The 23,009-nt window shown below is 61.5% G+C and overlaps 1 protein-coding gene across 1 annotated transcript; it reads right to left on the bottom strand.

The window, feature by feature from the left end:
- Positions 1-1,390: 1,390 nt before the first annotated feature.
- Kcnip3 (potassium voltage-gated channel interacting protein 3) lies at positions 1,391-22,583 on the bottom strand. Its single transcript, XM_048352335.1, has 8 exons — positions 22,481-22,583; positions 6,793-6,917; positions 6,331-6,400; positions 6,057-6,127; positions 2,805-2,912; positions 2,177-2,281; positions 1,677-1,739; positions 1,391-1,447 (listed from the first exon to the last, which is right to left on the bottom strand). Exons 1-8 carry the CDS (start codon positions 22,581-22,583, stop codon positions 1,400-1,402), a joined length of 693 nt encoding a protein of 230 aa, XP_048208292.1. The 3' UTR covers positions 1,391-1,399.
- Between the last annotated feature and the right edge of the window lie 426 nt (positions 22,584-23,009).

Genomic DNA, 23,009 nt, shown 5'->3' on the forward strand with positions numbered 1-23,009 from the left:
CCGCGCCCCCCGTGAGCGGCTGTGCGATGGAATGTATCGTGTGGCGTGTGCCCGGGGAGGGGGGCCCGGGGCAGCGGCTCCCCGCCCCCCAGCCTCCAGGCCCCGGCCCAGCGGAATCCCCGGGCTTGTGCTTTTGAGTGTTGGTGAGCTGGGCTGGGATGGCCTCCACGACCCCACCGCCCCGGGGTGCAGGCCCCCCAACCTTCCTCGGGCCGCCCCGGGGTGCAGGCCCCCCAACCTTCTTCCTCGGGCCGCCCCGGGGTGCAGAGCCGGCTTGCCTGGGGAAGCCCGAGTCCCGGCCGCCCCGGGGCCTGCGCCGGGTGCTTGTGCTTGGTGTTGGGCTGGCGTGCGCATGCTCGGAGCCCTTCAGGCCTGGAGCTCGGCCGGGTCACCGCGCCATGGCCGCGGGAGGCGGGGGGGGGGGGGGGGGGGAAGGGGGCGTGCCTAGCCCCGCCCCAGCCCGCCTGGCACCGCCGGAGGGGGGCGGCCCCCACCCCGCCCTCCCGTGCAGCCCGGGGCCGGGGCGTCTCCTGCTCCACGTTGCTGCCGACGGAGCCCTTCCGGGACACGCGGTGCTCCCCTGGCCGGGCGGGCGAGGCCGGGCGCGGTGTCGGGCACAGACCCTGCCTTACCGCTCGGTCTATGGAACAAGGGGGGGCCCCGGGGGGGCACGAGGAGCCGGGGCTCTGCCTCCATCCCTTCTTCCTACTCAGAGCCCCTGGAGAGCTTTCCTGAGAGCTAGGTTGGAGGGTGGGGGGGGGTGGCCTGGCTCCCCACGCGGGGGGAGGGGGGACCCCCACACAGAGGGGCCTGCGCAGCGGAAGCCAGGCCTCGGGGGTTCCTGAGCCCCATCGTGCTGGCCCGAGTGGGTGCCGGCCCGGGGCAGCCTCGGCCCACGGGCCTGGGGCGGCTCTGCTCCCCTGCCCTCTGCCAGCCCAGAGGGGTGTGTGTGTGTGAGTGTGCGCACGTGTGTGTGCGTGAGCGTGTGTGCGTGTGTATGCGTGTGTGCGCATGCGTGCTCGCGTGTGTGCACGTGTATGCATGCGTGCGTGAGCGTGTGTGCATGTGTGTGCCTGTGTGAGCGTGTGTGCGTGTATGAACATGTGTGTGCGTGTGTGCGTGTGTGTGTGCACATGTGTGCGTATGTGAGCGTGTGCGCGCACATGTGTATGTGTACGCACGCGTGTGAGCACATGTGAGCGTGTGCGCATGTGAGCGTGTGTGCATGCGTGTGTGAGCGTGTGCGTGCATGTGCATGTGCGCGTGTGTGCACACGTGTGCGTGCGTGTGTCGGGAGCAACCGGCTCACGCTTTGCCGATGCGGTAGGAAGGCGTTTCCGTGGAGGCTGCCCGTGGAGGCCGAGGTTCCGGGGTGGCGGCGGTGTCCCCCGCCCGCGCCCTAGATGACGTTCTCGAACAGCTGCATGGAGCTCATGATGTTCTCGTCCTGCGGGGAGAGGGAGCGGCGGCCGCTCGGGCACCGGGGCCGGGGAGGGCGGCCGGGCCCGGGGAGGGCGGCCGGGGCCGGGGAGGGCGGCCGGGCCCAGTCCTGCCGGGGATGGAGAGCCGAGGGGCCCAGGAGCCGAGGACGGAGACCGGCCTGCTGGGGGGGGGGGGGGAGGGCAGGGCCGGGGGGCGGTGCGAGGGCTCCCCACCGCTCACCCCTCACCCCTCACCTTCTGACAGGTCTCCAGAAACTCCTCGATGGTCACAACCCCGTCCTGGTTCCGGTCCATTTTCTGTAACCCGAGCCACACCCAAGCTGTGTGTCCCCTTCCCGGGGTGAGCTGGGCCCTCCGGGGGCAGCCCTGACCTCCGCCCCAGGACGCCACGGTGGGTGGGTGGGTGGGGGGTCCTTGGGGTCCAGGCAGCCTTGGATGAGCAAGGCTTCCCTCCCTCCCCACCCCCCCCCCCCAGGGCGCTCCGATGGCTTCTCGGGACTCGGGAGCCCGGGACTCAGCTCGGTGCTCGCCCGCACGCGGTGGGGAGGCAGCGGGGCGGTGACGGCCACCGCGGCACAGAGTGGCTGCGCACGCGGAGCTCCCGGCGCGCGAGAGCCACAGCCCCCCGTTCGTTCCCCGGTGTCTCGGGCCCACGAGGACACGGAGCCAGGGCGACCCCAGCACCCCGGGCCTCCCCGCGGTCCCCTCCCCCGGCGCGGACGGGGCGCACTCACCTGGAAGAACCTCTCCACGTGCTCCAGGGGGGCGTCCTCCCGCAGGATGGGGTACGTGTGGCGGCCCATCATGTCGTAGATGGACTTCATGATGGCCAGCATCTCCTGGCGGGAGGCGGAGGGAGGGCGGCCTGAGCCAGCGGCAGAGGGGGGGGGGCAGGGGGCGTGAGGGCGGGGGGGGCTGCCTCGCAGGTCGGGGGCCACCTCCAGGGCAGAGAGGGGCCGGGGCCTCTGGGGAGAGGCCCGCTGGCCGCTTGGGGCGACGGGAAGTGGGAGGGGGAGCGCTGTTTACCAGCTCCCCACATCCACTTCACGCTTAGAAACGAGCTGCGCGTCCCCACAAAGCCTCCTGACTTGGGGGGGCCAAACCCGGACACCCCACTTCCCTGCCGTCTTCCCCAGGCCCATCCTCTGCCCAGGTGGTCAGGACCCAGAAGTCCCGGGGGGGGGGCTCCCCGCTGTGCCCCAGGGGAAAGCAGGGAGGCAGGGGCAGGGGGCGGGGCGGAGGGGCGGGGCAGGGGGCGGGGCGGAGGGGCGGGCAGGGGGGCGGGGCAGGGGGCGGGGCGGAGGGGCGGGCAGGGGGGCGTGCAGGGGGGCGCGCAGGGGGGCGCGCAGGGGGGCGGGGCACCTCCTTGGTGACGTAGCCGTCCTTGTTAATGTCGTAGAGGTTGAAGGCCCACTTGAGCTTCTCCCGGACGGTGCCCCGGAGCAGGACGGACAGCCCGACCACGAAGTCCTGCAGGGGGAGGGGCGGGAGAGGGGCGGCCGGGCCCGCGTTCCACCGCCAGTCCGCGGGGGATCGAGGCCGCAGCGCGCACCTCCACGGGCGGGGCAGATCCGCCGCGGGGGGGGAGGGGGAGGGCAGCAGCAGCAGGCTGGCCCGGGGCGTCGGGGGGGGGAGGGGGAGGGCAGCAGCAGCAGGCTGGCCCGGGGCGTCGGGGGCACCCGTGGGTGCGGAGGGCCGGGCGGGAGCGGAGGCTGAGCTCGGGGACAGACATTGCTGCGTGCCGTGTGTGGGGCTCGCCGCCTGCATCGCCGGGGGCAGGTGAGAACCGGGGTGCTCGTGAACTCGGGGCCCCAGCCCCTGGGGCTTCGGTCTTTCAGGTCGGGTCTCGCGCTCCCGCTGGCGCCCCCGGAGCGGCAGGGATCCCAGGTGCGCCCCCCCCGCGCCCCTCCTCTTGGAGAGCGTTTCCTCTGGGATCACCGAGCTCTAGCACTCGCAGCTTAAGCGAGGCAAACTCGGGGTGCTCGACTCCGGGCTGACCCTCCCCGCTCGAGGCTCTCCGTGGGCAGCACTGCCGTCGCCGTAGTTGGTGGGAAGCCATCTGTCTCCCACCCTCCGGACGGTTTGCGCGTTCCGCCCTCCCCGCCCCCTTGGGTTCCCGGGCTTCTTTGAAAGCCGGGGGTCGCCAGGGGCGGCCATCTGCAGGGGCCAGGGCCACGCCACGAGGGACGCGGGCCCCCCGAACTGCTAGCTTTGTCCGATATGAGCAAGCCCGTGTCACGAGGGAAAATGACCGAGGGAGACACGAAGGCAAGTGGGGAGGATGAAGCGCCACCGCGGGAGAGGACGGAAATCCGCGCGGCAACGACTCGATCCAGACCGGAAACCCCGCGTCCCCCCCCGACAAGCCGAGGGCGGGCTTCAAGAAGAGGGGCGGGGGCTGGAGGCGCGGCCCGAGCGGTGCAGCGCCGCCCCCCCAACGAGCGCCGGGCCCCGAGTTCAAACTCCACCCAGTGCCGCGGCGAGAGAGAGGGGGGGTCCCCCACACAGGGGGGCGAGAGGCCAAGGGGCTGTCGGGAGGGGAGGGGACACGGGACCGGCCCCCCCCCCAAGGCGGTGTGAGGACGCGAGTTCCAGGAGAGCCGGAGAAGAGGCAGGAAAGCATGCCAGAGAAACTACGGTTTCCCAGAACAAAGTCAACCCCCCCCCCCCGCCCCCCCCGCACCAGGCGGAGGAGGGACGGCACAGAGCCGGGCGTGTCCGCTCGTCCCGCTGGTGACCGCGCCCCGCCCCCTCCTCCCCGCCCCGCCCCCTCCTCCCCGCCCCGCCCCCTCCTCCCCGCCCCGCCCCCTCCGCCCCTCAGCCCAGCCCCGCCCCCTCCCTCCGCCCAGCCCCGCCCCCTCCTCCCCGCCCCTCCTCCCCGCCCCGCCCCCCGCACCAGGCGGAGGAGCGGACGGCACAGAGCCGGGCGTGTCCGCTCGTCCCGCTGGTGACCGCGCCCCGCCCCCTCCTCCCCGCCACGCCCCCCGCCCCGCCCCCCGCCCCGCCCCCCGCACCAGGCGGAGGAGGGACGGCACAGAGCCGGGCGTGTCCGCTCGTCCCGCTGGTGACCGCGCCCCGCCCCCTCCTCCCCGCCCCGCCCCCTCCTCCCCGCCACGCCCCCTCCGCCCCTCCGCCCAGCCCCGCCCCCTCCGCCCCGCCACGCCCCCCCCCCCGCCCCCCGCACCAGGCGGAGGAGGGACGGCACAGAGCCGGGCGTGTCTGCTCGTCCCGCTGGTGACCGCGCCCCGCCCCGTCCTCCCCGCTCCGCCCCCTCCGCCCCGCCCCGCCCCGCCCCCCGCCCCGCCCCCCGCACCAGGCGGAGGAGCGGACGGCACAGAGCCGGGCGTGTCTGCTCGTCCCGCTGGTGACCGCGCCCCGCCCCCTCCTCCCCGCCCCGCCCCGCCCCCTCCGCCCCGCCACGCCCCCCTCCGCCCCTCCGCCCAGCCCCGCCCCCTCCCTCCGCCCAGCCCCGCCCCCTCCGCCCCGCCCCGCCCCCTCCCCCCCGCCCCGCCCCCCTCCTCCCCCGCGCTGGCTGCTATTTCCCGTGTGCAAGGACATCGGTGTCTGGGTGTTACTGGAAATCAGAGCACTGAGCTCGCACCCGTGGATCCCTGAGCCGGGGGCTGCGGTCCCCGGGCGGGGCTGGGGCCTCGCCCCCCCCCGCCACCGCCCGCCCCCACCGCCCGCGTGTCAGCGCGTGGCCAGCAGGGCAAAAATAAACCTGGCCGCGCCATTGCCGGGTTATTCCGACGCGGCCCCGGCTGCTTTCCCGCCGCCGCCCCGGCCTGGAAGCGGATCCGGGCTCGGATCGATCGCCCCGGCTGCTCCTCTCAGGACGGCTCCGCTCCGCGTTGGGCCGCGGCTATTTTTAGGGGTCTGGGCTGCACGGACGGAGCCTCTCTGAAATGGTTCCTGTGGTCGGGCCGGGGGGAGGGCGGGAGGGGGGGCTGTCGGGGGTAGTGGGGGAGGGGCTCTGCCCTTCACAGCCCCTGAAGGACCGGGCTTTCCTCAGCATGCGGCTAGCACGACGCTCCCAGCCCTTCAAGTCCCTTTCTGGAGGTTTCTGGCCCATTCGCTCCTTAGCCGTAGGTAAACTGCGACTGGAAATCCCGCCAAGCGCCATCCACACCTCTGGAGTGAACGCTGACCTCTCACAAATGATCTATACACACAGATAGTGCGGCCGCGCAGCCTGGCACAGCCCAGCTCCGCACCAGGCTGAGGTGGAAGGACCTGGAGCCCCAGCCAGGGGGGGCAGGCACGTCTGGGGGACGCCCGCCTCCAGCTGACCGGCGAAACACAACCGTCTGGGGGACGCCCGCCTCCAGCTGACCAGCAAAACACAGCCAGCCCCAGAGCACCAAGCTGGGGGCAGAGCGCCAGCTCCAGGGGCGGCCCCGTCCGTCTAACAAAACGCAAGCTGGCAGAGCGGGACTCAGACTTCTAGAATGAAGCAGAAGGCTGAGGGTACAGCGGGCACCAACTCCCGTCCACCGCCGGGCGGCGGGCTTAGCAGCCCCCCTCTCCCCATCCCAGCCGTGCTGCGTGGGGTGACCCCCGGGAAAGGGGCGGCTCTGCCAGCCACGGGGGGGCGGGGGGGGCCGAGGGACCTACCTCGAAGTGGATGGCCCCGTTCCCGTCGGCGTCGAAGGCGTTGAAGAGGAAGTGCGCGTACGTGGTGGCATCTGAGGGCGGCAAGGGGAGGCTGGATGGGGGGGGGCGGGGGGAGGCCGCCCCCACCTCGCAGCCCCACACCGGGGTAAAGGACCCTCTTCCAATGAGGCAGGTGGAAGGAGGCTTCCGGAAGCGAGGGGCGGGAGCGGGACAGGGTGGCAGTGGGGTCCCCTCAAGGGAAGGGGGTGCAGCGGGGGGGGGGGCTTGGACTCACCTCCCTGCGGGAAGAACTGTGAGTAAATGAGCTTGAAGGTGTCCTCATCCACCAGGCCTGTGGGGCACTCCTGCAGGGGGGCCGCCCGACTCAGCGACGCCCCTCACCGCCCGCCCCCCCCACGCCGCACCGGCTCCGCAGCCCGGCCTCCCCGCCCTCTTGGAGGGACCCCTACCGCCTGAGGGACCTGGGGCTCCACCGTCCAGTACGCCTGGGGGTGGCGAGGGGGGGGTGGACAGGAAGGCGGTGGCCTGTCACCTCACGCAAATTCTACAGAGGAAGCAGGGGGTGGCCTGCACCTGGGCCTCCCCTTCCCCCACCCCACCCCACCCAGAAAGGTGAGTCCTAGAAAGGCCTCTGGGGTCCTCACTGTGCTCTGGAGCAGTTTCTAGAAGACTCCCTGGCGCATGATCCTTCCCGTTTGGAGCCCGGCGGGGGCGGGGGGCGGGGGGAGCCACTCACGTTCTTGAAGCCCCGGTAGAGAGACTGCAGCTCCTTCTTGGTGAACTTGGTCTGCGCCTGCAGCTGCTCCAGGGCCTCGGGCTGGTGGCGCACGGTGGACAGTTCTAGCTCGCTGTCGCTGCTGTCTGGAGGGGACACAGACCCGGAGGAGGCTGCAGCTGGGGGCGGGGGGCTCTTCTCGTGTGGCCTCCGTGGACAGCCACACAGCGCGGCCCCCGCCAGCGAAGGGCCGGGACTGAGCGCATGCTTGAGGCCCGCGCTCCCCCCTCCACACCAGACCAGGCCTTCCCCACGAGGGCGGGCGGGGCAGGGGCGGGGGGGGGGGGGAGGAGCTGCTTTCGTTCATAAGAAAAGGCAGGAGGAAAAAGACAATAGCACAGGCCTAAGAGACCCGAAGCCTCCAGATTCCATGTGACTGCCCCTCCTCCGTGCAGCCCCCTCCACCCACCGACGCGCCCAACTCCCCACACAGCTGCACAGTCGCACGTGGGACCGGAGTGTGCTTCAGGGCAGGGCCCAGAAACGCCCCCCCACCCACTCTCATTTGTTCCAGTGCTGGGGATTTGAACTCCAGGGCCTGGGCACTGTCCTTTAGCTTTTTCACTCAAAGATTGTGCTCTACTACTGGAACCATAGAAATGCCTCCAGTGTTTCTGCTGGTTGATTGGAGATAAAAGCCCATTAGAGCTGTCTGTCTGGGCTGGCTTCCAAACTTCAATCCTCAGACCTCAGCCTCCTCGGTAGCTAGGATCACAGGTGTGAGCCAGGGCACTGGGCAGCACCGGTCTACGGGAGGCCGCTGCTCCCACTGACGGAACGCACCGGCCTCCGTGCAGAGCCACCGGCCTCCTCCCCGGGGCCGTCAGAACAGCAGCCCTGTGATTATCCATCTGCACATCTATGCCCAGTTCTGCCTCTCCATCTGCAGGGACGGGGATCCTAATGGCATTGTGCCTTCGTGTTCCTCTCCTAAGAACACCCTCTTTTGGGCTCCGTGTGTGAATGCCAGGCAGCAAAGTGACCAGCAAACGCCTAACTGGGGATATGACTGAAGTAGTAGAGCCCCCAGCCGGGAGCAAGAAAGTCAAACGACAGCTGGAGGCACAGACTTGTCCCAATATTGGCAAAACCAAAACAGAGAGAGAGAGAGAGAGAGAGAGCCCTCCAAGCTTCTCAGTGTACGCAGCTAACCGCACTGATGCGGACGCCAGCTTTCCTCCTCCGTGAGCCAGCCCTGCCCTGGGAGAGCCAGTCTCTCCACCCAGGCCTGACCTCACCTACTCAAGCACACAGCTCCAGTGATCCGTCCTGCTTTCTCATCACATCCTTTCCCTCTTCTGTGGCCCAGCCCCACAACCACACAGACTTACTGTTAAATCTAACAGTCGCTTAGTCAAATGAAGTATGGGCAAGCTCCATAAGCCAGCAATTCTCCTCTGGGTGATGTCTGCCGAGATTCTCCTCCAGCTAAGGGAATCTGCACCAGTATGCTCACAGGGTATTTTAGGTATAGGGAGGTGGAGGCAACTCACAGAGCATAGGTCGGAAAAACACAAAGGAAGTCCACTACAGAGGACCATACAGTGGGTTAGATGTGCAACACAGATCAGTGTTGTCAAATACAAGAGGCAGACTTTTCAGATGCATGGATAAACAAAATTGAGTTATATGCTATTTACACAGAAGCTATCCTTACCCAGTGCCCGTGGCTCATGTTTGTCATCCTAGCCACTCGGGAGGCAGGAAAGTCTGTGCGATTCTTACCTCCAATTAACCAGCAAAAAGCCAGAAGTGGAGCTGAGGCTCAGGTGGTAGAGAGCTAGCCTTGAGTGAAAAAGCCAAATGAGAACATAAGGTCCTGAGTTCAAGTCCCAATACTGGCAGGTGTGCTTGTGCATGGCACAAACACAGACACACACAATACCTGAAGCAAACAAATTAGAACTAAAAGGAGAATCTGAGAAATCACTACCATAGTTGGAGAGTTTAATGTTCTTTTTCAATAAATGACACAAGTAAAGATATAAAAGATTTAGAAACCACTATAAACCAATTTGATCTAATTAATATTTATAGAGCATTACACAACAATTGTAGAATACACTTTTTTCTTTTCAAAAGCACATTCTGTGGTTACCAAGATATTTCACATGCTGGGGCACAAAACAGACTCTGACCACAAGGATAAGGAGTTAAAATTCAAATAAGAATTGGAATAGTTAGAAAAACCCCAAATATACTTCTAATAATCTATATAATAACAATATACTTCTACTAATAACAATATACTTCTAATAACCTATATGTCAGAGAGGAAAAACTGATGAAGTGAATTTGAATTAAGTGACAGTGGAAACGCAGCTCACCTGAATTTCCTGGGTGAAGGCAAAGCTCTGTTCAGGAGGGAACTACATAGCTATAAATTCCTTTATTAGAAAAGAAAACAGAGGTTTGGGAAGGTGGCTTAGTGGTAGAGAGCTTGCCTAACATACGTGAAGCCCTGGGTTCGATTCCTCAGTACCACATACACAGAAACGGCCAGCAGTGCACAGGCAAAAAAGAAAAGAGAAAGAAAGTAGATGGTCTGGGAATGTGGTGTAGTGGTAGAATCAAACCTTGTTGAGGTTTGATTCCTTGGTACTACATAAATAAAATAAAATAAAGAAATAAAGATTAAATAAGAAAATAGATGTAAAATCAATGATATAAACTTTAGATCTGAGCTTTTTAGAATCTAGAAGAAAAGCAAAGCAACTTAAATCCAATGTAAGTAGAAGAAAGCTAGGTGCGCGCGTATAATCTGGTCATTGGGGAGAAGGGAGGTTTGGGGCCAGCCCAGGCATGTACGCAAGAGCCCGATCTCAGTCACCAGCCGGGCACCGTGAGCCAGGAGGGCTGTCATGGCAGCGCGGTGGGAATCTGAGGTTGGGAGTGCTGAGGTTCTAGGCCACCTCGGGCACAAAGGTTCATGAGAGTCCGTCGCCACTGCAGCCCATTTCTGTCGTTCCGGTGATGACACAAAGCCTGGACTGTGCCCAGGTTCCTGCCTGGGCGGGAAGTGAGACCCTACCTAAAAAGAACTAGCGCATAAGAGAGCGGGGGGCCTAGCTCAGTGGCAGAGCCCCTGCCTAGAAAGCGCGAGGCTGTGACTGCCAAAAGCAAAAGTAGTAGGAGAAGCAAACCTAAGAGTACAGTCCAACGAAAAAGAGAAGAGACAGAAAAACCGGTGAAGTCATTAAGGAACTAAGTAGACACGCTACAGACGCAGAAAGCATATGTCCAGAATTTGTATCTGACCAATGACTCATCTCAGAATATGTAAAGAACTTCTACAAACCAAGAGGAAGACCAATAACTAAGGGTAAGTGAAGATATATGTCCACAAAAGACTTGCACAGGACTACTCACAGTAGCTCAAGCTAGATGAGTGGCATGCATCTATAATCCTGGCGACTCAGGAGGCAGAGGTAGGAAGATCGTGGTTCAAAGTCAGCCTATACAAGTTAGCGGGAGATCCCACTTAAAAAACAAACCAAACATAAAGGGACTGGGAGTATGGCTCAAGTGGTAAAGCACTTGCCTAGCAAGCACAAGACCCTAAGATTAATCTCAACTCTGCAAGAATTTTCATAGTAGTTCTATTCTTTTCTTCTTCTGTTACTAGCCCATGAACTCAGGGCCTCAAGCTTCTGCTTAGCTTACTTGCTTAGCTGGTGCTCTAGCACTTGAGCCATATCTCCAGCCCAGGTTTTTGCTGGGAAATTGGGCATAGAGTTTCATAGACGTTTCTGCTCAGTCTTGTTTGATCCTCCAGATCTTTGCCTCCTGGGTACTTAGGGTTCCAGATGTGAATTACGAGTATCTGGCCCCAGTTATAGCTCTATTCTTAAGAATCCCCAACTGAAAGCCAGGTGCTAGTAGCTCACACCTGTAATCCTGGCTACTCAGGAGGCTGAGATCTGAGGATCACTGTTTGAAGCCAGTCTGGGAAGGAAAGTTCTCATCTCCGGTAAACTACTCAGAAAAAGCCAGAAGTGGCGCTGTGGCTCAAGTGGCAGAGTGCTAGCCTTGAGCAAAAAGAAGCCAGGGACAGTGCTCAGGCCCAGAGTTCAAACTCTAGGACAAGCAAAAAAAAAAAAGGAAAAAAAAGTCCCGACTTGAGCCAGGTGCTGATGAATCGTACCTCCAGTCTTAGCTACTCCTGAGGCTGAGATCTGACAAAGCCAATCTAAGCAGGAAAGTCTGTGAGACTCTTATCTCCAATTCATTTTAAAAGGCTAGAAATGGAGGTGGAGGTGTGGCTCAACTGGTGGAGCAACATCCTTGAACAAAAAAGCTAAGGGACTGTGCCTGACCCAAGTTCAAGCCCTACACACACACACACACACACACACACACACACACACACACACACACAGAGACACACGCGGTCCTAAAGCCCTATCAAAGTATCAACAGGAGAATGGGAATGTGACACACTTATTACAGTGGACATGCTACATTTACAAAAGAGCTACTGACGTAGGCAACAACAGGTGTTGAGGTATGCTGAGCAAAAAGGCCAGAGGTGAGCGAGTTGGCGTGGTACGATTTCATTTACACCATGTTCTGGAACAGGCAACACGGCTAACGACTAATGACAGGAAAGGCTCAGGGAGCACTGAGCTCGCGCGGAGTCTGCGGCCCGTCAGCTAGGTCTCGGTCGGGAGGGAGAAATGCGTTGATGAGGCTTCTGCCTGCAGTCAGGATGAGACAGCGAGCGGGAGGGAAGCGCGACACGCAACGGGAGCAGCGCGGGGCCGCGCGCGGGGCGAGGGGCGCGCGTCCTTGGCTTGGCGGCGCGGGCTGTGGTCTTTGGGCGCAGGGAGACTGAAGCGCGCGCCACCTTCTCCCCCACCGCTCCCTGGAGACGCCGGCCAGGCCTCGGCCAGGCAGGCGAGAGCCAGCCCAGGGAGCGGCAGCCCCGCTCAGTGACGAGGAACAGGCCTGGGTTGGGGGTTCCGGAGGCAGGTGGAGAGCCGGAGAAGGGCGGCCCCAGAGGTCTGCGTGGGGCGTCCATCGGGGGCCCTGGCCACGGTCTGGGCTACAGACGTTCACAATGAGACTGTCTAACGCCCGGTGTCGGTGCCTTACACCTCGGGAGCTGAAGAGCCGAAGAGCGCGGCCCAAAGCCGGCCCAGCAACAAAGTCTGCGAGACTCTTTATCTCCAGTTCACCACCAAAAAGATCGCGAGTGGAGCTGTGGCTCAAGTGGTAGAGCACCAGCCCCCAGGACAAAAGTCCAGGAACAATCCCCAGGCCTTGAGCTCAAGCTCCAGGACTGGCACAACAGGGAGAGAGGAGAGAAGACAGAAGAGAGAGGGGAGAGGGGAGAGGGGAGAGGAACAGAGAGGGGGAAGGAGGAGAGAGGAGAAGAAAGGAGGTGGGGAGACTGTCTGAGGGCCTGGAAGCAGCTGGGGGAAGGTAGGGAGATGGACCGAGGCACCTCAGAATCCATAGAGGGCTGGAAAAATCCGGCCATGAGCTCAGGCAGAATGGATGCTGCCCACAATTTCCAAATGCTCCTTCTGTAGAGTGAGGACCTTGCCCTGAATGAGGGTTTGCTCTGGACCCACGCACACACAGATGTACCCCAACAACGCCTGGAATAGGTCTATGGACAGCATGTGCACGGAGAGTCAGACTAACTAAAACCCAACAGCATTTAGACTAAAACAACATAACCCAGAGTCCCCGAATCACTTAAAATGTCCAACATATAACAAAGATCAAAAGACACAGAAGCAGGAAAATAGGACCACAATAAAGAAATAAAAGAGGAATCAGAATGATTAAATCTTATTCAAGTTACTACCAGAATTACTAAAGAGTTCTAAAACTATGACCAACATGTTGAAAGAAAGAAAGGAGCAAGAGGCGAGAATCTTGGGAGGAAAAGAAATCTATTTAAAAAAAAAATGGAACCAAACAGAACTAATTCTCCTCGCTCCTCCTCCTCATTCCGCCTTCTTATTCCTTTCTTCCTCTCCCTTCCTTCCCTTTCTTTATATTCTGTTTTCTTCTTGGGTCAGTCCTGGGGCTTGAACTCAGGGCCTGGGCGCTGTCCCAGAGCTTTTTTCCTCAGGGTTGGTGCTCTATCGGTTGAGACGCACCTCCACTTCGGTGGTTGTTGGTGGTGGTGGTTAAGACTTTCTTGCCTGGGCTGGCTCAACCTGAGATCCTCAGATTTAAGCCTCCTGAGTTGCTAGGATTACAGGCATGAGCCACTGGTGCCCCATTCTTCCTTCTTTTGAGATAAAAGAAATCTCAGAAAAACCAAATATCATATATGTTTCCTCTCCGATGTGGAAGTTAGAACTAGAATACAGGGCTGGGAATATGGCCTAGTGGCAAGAGTGCTTGCCTCGTATACGTGAAGCCATGGGTTCGATTCCCCAGCACCACATATATAGAAAATGGCCAGAAGTGGCGCTGTGGCTCACGTGGCAGAGTGCTAGCCTTGAGCAAAAAGAAGCCAGGGACAGTGCTCAGGCCCTGAGTTCAAGGCCCACGACTGGCAACAAAAAAAAAAAAAAAAAAGAACTAGAATATATATTCATGGATAGGTACGTACATATGTATACATATATATGTATATATAAAGTTATACGTACACACAACCTAATTCTAACTATGAGACTGTAGGAGGATGAGGGAATGGGGAGAGGGAAAAAGAAAGACAGAGGTGGCTAATTTCAAAATGCAGTGCAATTATGTATGCAAACACAACAAGGGACCTCAATTAAAAGTGTCAAACGGTGGAGAATGCTCGGGGACTGGCAGTCACACAGGGTGAGACAGGAGGAGGAGGAGGGGGAGGGGGAGGGGGAGGAGGAGGAGGAGGAGGAAGAGGAGGAGGGGGAGGAGGAGGAGGAGGAGGAGGAGGGGGAGGAGGAGGAGGGGGGAGGAGGAGGAGGAGGGGGAGGAGGAGGAGGGGGAGGAGGAGGGGGAGGAGGAGGAGGGGGAGGAGGAGGGGGAGGAGGAGTAGGAGGAGGAGGAGGGGGAGGAGGAGGAGGAGGAGGAGGGGGAGGAGGAGGAGGGGGAGGAGGAGGAGGAGGAGGGGGAGGAGGAGGAGGAGGAGGGGGAGGAGGAGGAGGAGGCGGCTCTTCAGGGAGGAGCACGGAGGCCCAGCGCCCTGGGCTTCTGACCACATGAAACGATACTCAGTAACAGGAACCCCAGGACATGCAAATGAGGTTTGTTCTTTGTTGAGGTTTTTGTTTGTTTGGAAGGGTAAGAGGGGCACAGCAATGGAGGGACAGACGGTGAACAATGCAGCCGTGGGCCTCACCAGACACTACACTGCAAACGAACTGTACGTCTGGTGGGTGGGGAAGGGAGGGAAAACTGTGAGAAAGGGAGGGAAGGGTGACATGGTCCCTAAAGAAATGTAGTCATCACCCAACATACCTAACGGCAGCCCCTCTGCATGTCACCTTTATGATAACAATTTAGAAAATAAAATGGAAAATTCAACAAGCGGAGGAGGGAGGAGATTCTGCAGTTTAATCGCGTCTGTCGATGAGGCGCCCTCCTGGCTTCCTAGGTGTCACTAAATATGATTAAATATTGAATGCAATTTCATGGGCAATCCCTCATCTGTCATGGCGCCTGTTGGATGAAACTGGAAGAGGCCGGGGAAGAGGAGGGGAAGAGGACGAGAAGAAAGGAAAGGAGGTTCGAAGGGAGGAAGGAAAAGAACGTAAGAAAGGGAGGGAGGGAGAGTGTTGGTTAAATTAGGAAGCAAAAAACAAATCATTTCCGCTTGCAGGTGACGTCTAACAGGATTCGCTGTGCCTAAGGAACCTACAACAACAACTGCACAACCCACACAACACCCTAACCCTCTAAGTGAGCTTAGCACGGTCACAAGGATTGAGTCACCATATAAAAACTAGCCACATTTCTATAACACACACACACACACACACACACACACACACACACTTAGAAAATAAAATTGGGATTGTCTTAGTCCACTTTCTATTGCCACCGTGGATGGAACGCCACAGAGCGGGTACTCTTATCAAGAAAAAAGGTTTAGCTCATAGTTCTGGAGGTTTGGGGTTCCGGGGCTGAGGGGACACATCGGGTTAGGACCGTCCTGCTGGTGAGGACCTGAAGGTGGGACCCAAGGTGACCCAGAACGCCCCCGGGCGAGAAGAGAGGAAGCCAGCCGGAGAGTTGCTTTCATGACAAAGCAGTTCTCGCCACAGGGCACTGATCCACGAAAAGCCGGCCCGTTTACGAGGGCAGATCCGCCTCCCGTCTCAGCACAGAGATGGCGTTTCCACGCGAGCGCTAGCGAGACGGACAGATGCCAGCGGGGCCTTCTGAGATGCAGCTCCCCCTTCCCGTCGCTCCCACCTGTTTCTGTAGCTCAGGCGGGGCGAGGGCAAGGGAGTGGAGGCGTCCCGGGCAGCCCAGAAGGCTGACGGGCAGGCGGGCTGTTCTTGGTGAGGGGAAGGCTCTATGGATGAGTTTTGCCCTGGCAGGTGACAAAGGTGCCCATTCAGCAGTGACCGCGGTCGGGATGGAGACCGAGCGTGCTCCAGAACAGAGGTGAGACCCCGGTCTGGGAGAACAGCTGCACGAAACCACTGCCGATGGCAGCGTCTGTCCGTCTGTGGACAGCCTGGGAGGAGGCAGAACGGAGAAGAAACAGTTGTTTGTGTGCCAGTCCTGGGGCTTGAACTCAAGGCGTTGGACTGGCACTCTGCCACAGGAGCCCTATACCGTTTTTTTTTTTTTTTTTGGCCAGTCCTGGGGCTTGGACTCAGGGCCTGAGCACTGTCCCTGGCTTCTTCCCGCTCAAGGCTAGCACTCTGCCACTTGAGCCACAGCGCCGCTTCTGGCCATTTTCTGTATATGTGGTGCTGGGGAATCGAACCTAGGGCCTTGTGTATCCAAGGCAGGCACTCTTGCCACTAGGCTATATCCCCAGCCCCCTATACCGTTTTTAAAAGCCTTTCTCAAAAAGCAAAGACAAGACTTTCTGTTGCTATTTCTTCTATTAAAAAAAATAAAAGCCGGGCTGGGAATATGGCCTAGTGGTAGAGTGCTTGCCTGCATACGCGAAGCCCTGGGTTCGATTCTTCAGCACCACATATACAGAAAAAGCCGGAAGTGGCAGAGTGCTAGCCTTGAGCAAAAAGAAGCCAGGGACAGTGCTCAGGCCCTGAGTTCAAGGCCCAGGACTGGCAAAAAAAAAAAAAAAAAAGAAGGACGGAGAACCCAATTTAGTTAACTGAATGCAACTGCATGGGCTTTGGGGGGCAATTCTAGGGATTTTTTTTTTCCAGTCCTGGGCCTTGGACTCAGGGCCTGAGCACTGTCCCTGGCTTCTTTTTGCTCAAGGCTAGCACTCTGCCACTTGAGCCACAGCGCCACTTCTGGCTTTTTCTGTTTGTGTGGTACTGAGGAATCGAACCCAGGGCTTCATGCAGGCTAAGCAAACACTCTACTGCTAAGCCACGTTCCCAGCCCCCAAATGTATTTTTTACACACATGATGATCAAGAAGATTATAGCTGGAAGGGTGTCAGAAGGTAAAGTTTTAATGTAGAAAGGAACTGAGACGTGACCATATCTGCTGATAATTAAAATAAATATACAGGAATTCTGAGCAAACCAGAGGTCAAAGTTTCTGTAACTTGATTAAGTTTATGTTTACAAATCACATTCTTACAAAAACATTTGTGGCTGCGTGCTCGTGGTACAGGCCTATAGTCCTACCTACTCAGGAGAGTGAGATCTGAGGACAGAAGTTCAAAGCCAGTGTGGGTAGAAAAGTCCGTGAGGTTCTTCATCTCCAATTAATCAGCAAAAAATGAAGAGGAAGTGTGGCTCGGGTAGTACAGCACCAGCCTTAAGTGGAAAACAGCCAACCCGAGCTCAAGCCCTGAGTGCAAGTCTCAATACCAGCTCACACACAAAAAACAACACCCCAAACAAACACACAGCCACCCCGAGCTCACGGCCCTGAGCCCAAGTCTCAATACCAGCACACACACAAAAAACAACACCCCCCCAAAAAAACCAAACCAAACAAACAGCCGCAACAAAGATATTTATGGAAAACGTCAGACTTAGTGGCAAAAGCTCAGACATTCTCTTTGCAATTTGGGACAGGTTTGGGCAACAATGGTCACTAATCAATGAAAGGGAAAGAAATAAAGAGTGGCAAATATGTGAAGAATAAAACTATTATTTTAGATTATATGCCCTCAGGTGCCAAAACAATCTATAATATCTGAGAGCTCAGGAAGGTTGATGTGTGCAAGATTGTTTTAAATTGTTATTATTTGATGTACAGAGAGGTTGTTGCAGTTTCCTAAGTCAGGTAATGAGTACATTTCTTTTTGGACAATGTCACCCCTTCCCTTGCTCTCTCCTAGTCTTTCCCCTTCACACCACCCACAAGTTATACAGTTCCTTCTCCAAACTGTCTACGGAGTACCACTGCTGCATTTATTCGCCCTTTTGCAAGGTTTGTTTATGAGAATCATTAGCAGTTCTCTATACCAGTGATGATCACCAAGGAAATAACAAAATAGCATTCACACTGGCTGTAAAACGAAAAAGGATGCGTTAGCCCAAACTCACAGGACCTCTCTAAAGAAATGCAACTGAATAAGTGGAACATGCCATCCTAGCTATTATAAAGATCCCTCATTTCTCCCTCCGGTAACCTAAAAGTACACTCCATTAAGTGCAGGGCCGAGGTCGGCACTCAGCGGTAGAGGGCTGCCTCGCTTGCCAAGGAGTTGGGTGTCCGTCGGTGGCACTGCCAGACAACATAGTCAACAGGATTTTTGAGACTCTGGACAAACTTACCCAGAAACGTAGACGGAGAAACCAAAGAAATAAAATGTAAAAGGGAAGGGAAGCGTGTCCACACTCCTGCGTTTCCACACTCGCTGGCTCCAGGCTCCTTTGACCCAAACACTCAAACACTGCTGTTTGCAAGCGGATCGCCAGGCCGTGTCCCCCAGGGCACGGAAGGGTCCTGGTGTGTCCTAGAGACACTTGTGGACAATTACGCGTGGAGCAGCCATGGGCAGGCGAAGCTGGCGGGACCAAGACAGCTGACCAACTCCTAGTCCAGCACAGCGAGGCAGGACGTCAGGAACGGTGTGACTGGGTCTGCCTCGCGAAGAGCACCGTGGAGCCGGGCCCTGGTGGCGCACACCGGGAATCCCAGCCGCTCAGGAGGCTGAGATCTGAGGATCGCGCTTTGAAGTCGGCCTGGGCAGAAGTCACTGGGAGTCTCACCTCCAATCAACCGCCATAGAAAACCAGAAGCGGTGTCGCGGCTCAACGGGGTAGAGCGCTAGCCTCGAGCAAAAAGAGGCTCGGGGACCGCGCCCAGACCCAGAGTTTAAGCCCTGGGACGGGCAAAGAAAAGAAGAAGGGGAAGAGGGAGAGACCAATGTGTGGCACGAAGCCTCCTTTCTTTCTAATTCTCCAGGTCCGTGGTAGCAGGATTGTCAGCAAGCAACAACGAATCCACCCAACGCTTGCTGTTTGCTGGGCCGTGTGTGTGGAACACACTCAAAGCGTCACCAGCGATAGAGACGGGGCCCCGCGTGGGGAGGAGGACGCAGAATCGGGGGGCAGCGTCACCTCGAGCCACGGGGGAGCGGGCAGGGGCAGGGCGGGAAGTGTGTGGCCATACGCCTCTTTCACCTCACGGCCACAGATGGCTCCCGGGCCCCGCGGCACGCCTCTAGACCTCACTCCCCACGCACGGCAAGGCGGGTGTCTGCACGCTGGGCCTCTGCCCACCGGGCGCCTCTGCCCCAGTGTCACCACCAAGGGGCATCGCCACATTCCCCCAGGTCAGCTCCGGAAGGCTGGATGGGCGATGTAGCCACCCACGCCAGCCCGAGGGCCGCACCTGGGCCAGTCCGTGACTGAGTCCGCCGCACACGCGGGTGCCCACGGTGACCAGAAGGGCCAGCCTCCGCCCCCACACGGCCCCAGGTCGGAATCCTCCCTGCTGCTCGCTCAAGCCGGTGTCAGCCAGGCGCCGGTGGCCCACGCCGACCATCCGAGCGACTCGGGGGGCTGAGGTCTCAGGATCGAGGTTCAAAGCCAGCCTGGGCAGGAAAGCCTGTGAGACTCTCCAACTAACCACCAGACAACCAGAAGTGGCGCCGTGGCTCAAAGCGGCAGAGCGCGGGCCTTGAGCGGAAGAAGGAGCTCAGGCGCGTAGTGCTCGGGCCCAGAGTTCAAACGCCGGACCGGCAGAGCAAACACCCATCATCCCCTCGGCTCCCTGTGGACGTGGCCGGGAGAGGGGAGGGGGTGCGTGACCCCCCACTTTACAGACGAGGAGGTTGAAGAAACCGGTCACAAGGTGGACTGAGCCAAACGCGGCCGGCCGTGCGGGGCCCAGCAGGCCCGGGGTCCTCACGCTCCTTCCCCGGGCCTCTGAATGAATGTCCTGCGTGTGGGAGGCCGCCCCTCCCCTCCCCTCCCTTCCCCCCTCCCCTCCCCTCCCCTCCCCCCCAGGCACACAGCTGTGACCCACGTGGTCCTGCCCTGAGCGCACCTTCTCCAAGCTCAGAGCCTGCGGCCCCTGGGACACATCCTCTGCCCTGGAGACGCGTCAGTGTGGCCTCTGGAAAGTTCTCACCCACCCCCAACACACATCCAGGACAGACGGCCCTTTGCCCTGGGTGACTGGCTGAGGGACTCGTGGCGGCTTTAACAGGTCAGGGAGAAACAGCGGCCCTGGAGGCCAAACACAAGAGCCACATTCTAGAAACCCAGGGGGGGAGACGGGGGGGGGGTGGACGGAGGAGGAGAGGCATGCCCCGCTAACGGCTGCCAGCCCCTGCTGAAACCTCAGAGGCGCCAGGTCACCTGAGGAGGCCCACAGCTCCTCAGAGTCTACCCAGGAGGCCTTCCCTGCCCCGCAGGGCACTGGGGGCTCCCGTCTCCAATCCCGGCTGCTGGGGGGGGGTGGCGCTGAGGGCTGGAGCTCAAGGCTAGCCTAGGCGCAAAGCTTGTGAAGCCCTCACCTCCAGTTCACCAGCGAAAGCTGGAAACAGAGGCGTGGCTCAAGCGGCAGATACCAGCCTGGAGGAAAGAGCCACGCAGGTGCACAAGCCCCATTATCGGCAGGTGTGCACGGGCATGCACACCTGTGCATACACACACACACACGCACGCAATAGCCCTACACGGCCTGGCCAGCCCCCTGCACCTGCCCTTGCCGCGGCACCCGGACCAGTCCTTCCCAGCCACACTTGTCCCAGCTAGTGTACCCGTGACAGCAGACCCCCCTCTCCCCGCCCCCCCCGCCCCCCCAGCACTCAGAGGCTGCTCAGTGCCCACCAGACCCGCACGCGGCTCTCACAGGACCAGAGCTGGGCTCCTCGTCAGGGGCCGGGCAGACATGGGAGGATGCAGGATCCCCGCACAGTCCTAGCAAGTCCTCGCGGAGCCGCTGCTCCGGGCCCCCGGTTCTCGAGTGGACGGGACGAATCCCCGCTCCCGGTGACTTGTCTCTGGGGGAGCCGCGGGGAAAGCGCGGGGAGGGGGCCCCTTCCATCCGCCTCTCGAGGCAGGGACGGGCCTCAGGGGCAGACCCGGAACGTCCAGGGAGGCTGAGCTCCGAGGGAAGGGACGCCACCGAGGGAATGGCGTCTCCAGGTGAGTCCAGGAGGCAGCGCTTGGTGGCAGGCCTCTGCCTCAGCCCAGTCCCCAGAGGGGCGAGATGTGGAGCCCGGAGGGGACCCTCCTCCGTGGCCCTCGGGGCGGCCCTGTCCCCCCAGGCTCCTCTGTGCCTAACCACCCCCAGAGCCCCAGAACGCCCCACAGATAAAAACCACCAAGGCTCAGGGAGGACGGGACGCAGCGACTGCGCGTGCGCAGGCCCGAGGCGCGCCAGCCGCCCTTGGCATCGTCCTCGCGGCCGGCGGAATGGGCTATCCTGGGCTCCTCACGCCGTCGGACAGTCCCTCCCCCTCCGCGGGCCACTCGGGCTCTGCCGGCCCCCGCGGGCCCCCTTCATCACAGAACCCCCAGAACCCCCCGAGCCCCCCGCTCTGACCCCCGCAGGGTGTCGTGTGAGAGACTGGGGACAGCCTGACCGCCCCCTCCCAGCAGCCGCTCCTTGCTCCTCCTTCCTGACAGCTGCCCACCGAGGAGGCGCTGGGGGAGGCACTGCAGCCCCCCGGCTGCTCAAGGACCCCCACGGCCCCCGTGGGCAGTACTGCGCTTCACCCCACTTAGAGGTGCACAACGGGCCCAGCACCACCCAGGGGTTTACAGGCGGCCAATGAAGACACCGCCGAGACCCCGGCTCAGGCTGGACGAGCTCCACACCCCCGTCAGGACCCCAGACCTCCCCGGGGGGCGCACCTAGGCACCCGCCCTGGAAGCGGGAGCCCTTCCCAGCTGCGAGGGGCTTGGAGGCAGCTGGATAAGCCACCCGCTTTCTCTGCCATCCAGTCACCTCCTAAAGAAATGACCGAGGCGGACTTAGGACTCGTCCAGGCCGTCCCTGCTCCAGCCGGCCCAGCTTCCCGGGGCCCTGACCCGCACCCCCACAGACGCCCGCAGGAGGCCCCTCTCTCCCCACCCCTGCCCCAGCCTCCCTCACTCCCGCTGAGTTCACAGCCACCTGGCCCTGCCAGCTCGGCCTCGAGCCAGTGAGGGCCTGGCTTGGGCGATTCCCACTCTGCCCTCTGGGGCTCCATGGACTCACCTGGAGAAGGGGTGCAGGGGGGCCCGAAGGCTTCATGGCTTTCTTTGCAGCTATGGACGTGAGGCAATGGGCCAGCTGCCCATCTCGGGAGCAGAATGGAAGGAGGGCCCTGCTTCCTGGCCCTTCGCCCTCTCCTGCTCGCAACAGAGCCGGCCGAGGGGCCGGGTACCTCTTTGCGGCGGAGGGGCTGAGGCCATACGCGGCCTGCACCCCGATCCCGAGGCCTCTGGGGCCCAGCAAGGCCAGGAGAGCGCGGAGTAGGCAGGATGCCATCCTCCGGGGAGAGGCACGGAGGGGCGCGGGTGCCCGGCGGCCCAAAGGTGGAGGGCTGCCCTCGCACCCCGAAGGGGGGCAGGGACGTGGCCTCCTCAGGTCCCTCCGGAGAGCCCCGCGTGCGCAGGAGCGCCCCTCCCCGGCCAGCCCCGAAGCGGCTCCCGTTTGCCTCTGACGGAGCGCAGCTCCAGGGGCGGCGGTGTGTGGGGGGGTCCCGGGGAGGCGGCGCCCGCCAGGTCCGGGGCTGTCTCCTCCGTTAATATTTTATTGGGATGGAAGCGCGGCGCCTGAAGATCTGGTTACCATCCCAAGGGGCTGCGCTTGGCCTCAGGACACCGCTCCGGGGCCGGAAGGGGCCGCCTCACCCCTAGCCTAGGTCTGCAATCACTGCCCGCCCGGCGCCCGGCCTGGGGGTCCCCCCAGTCGTCTCCACCCCACCGGGGACGCCCCCTCGTGCTGTCACGGGGGACCTCGCTCACACCGCCGCAGTCCCGGTCCCTTTGGGGGCTCCTGAGAGCCTGGGCCCTCGGGGGTCCCCTCAATCCTAGGCCTGCGGGGCGGGAGGGGCGGGGGTCCGGGCGGCCCCCGGAGCGGAGGGGTGGGCGCGGCTCCCTCCCCTTGGCGGAGGGCCTCGGAGCAGGGGGTGGGCGCGCTTTACCTTCGGCGGACATGGGCTCCAGGATCCCGAACTGCTTGAGGACGGCGATGAACAGCAGCACCACCACCGCCATGGCGCACAGCTCCATGCCCTGGATGCCCATGGCGAGCGGGGCTGCCCGGGGCGGGGGTGCGCCCCTCGCCCGCGCGGCCCGGGGAGGCGCCCCGGCCGGTGCAGCCCGCGCGGCCTCTCGGGGCGGCGGCGGCTCACATCCCCCGGCGGGCGGGGCTGCGGCTGCTGGCGGGGCCGGGACCCCGCGGAGGGCGGCGGCGGCGGCGGTCGGGACCCGCCGGCGGGCTGCCCGGGCGCAACTTTCCCAGTCAGCCCGCAAACTCCCAAGTGCGGCGACGCGGAGCGCGGCTCGGGGGCCCGCGGGGGCACCGCGCCTCTGCCGCCCCCCAGGCCGGCTCCGCGGGCGCGGGGCCACCTCCGCGGCGGGGGGTCCCCGGCGGCCCATCGCGGCTCCCCGCGCGCTCATTGGCCTAGGCGCGGCGACCCCTGGGGAGGCGGCCCGACGCGCCCCCACCCC

The sequence above is a fragment of the Perognathus longimembris genome, chromosome 8, assembly GCF_023159225.1.
Source record: "Perognathus longimembris pacificus isolate PPM17 chromosome 8, ASM2315922v1, whole genome shotgun sequence".
Classification (NCBI taxonomy): domain Eukaryota; kingdom Metazoa; phylum Chordata; class Mammalia; order Rodentia; family Heteromyidae; genus Perognathus; species Perognathus longimembris.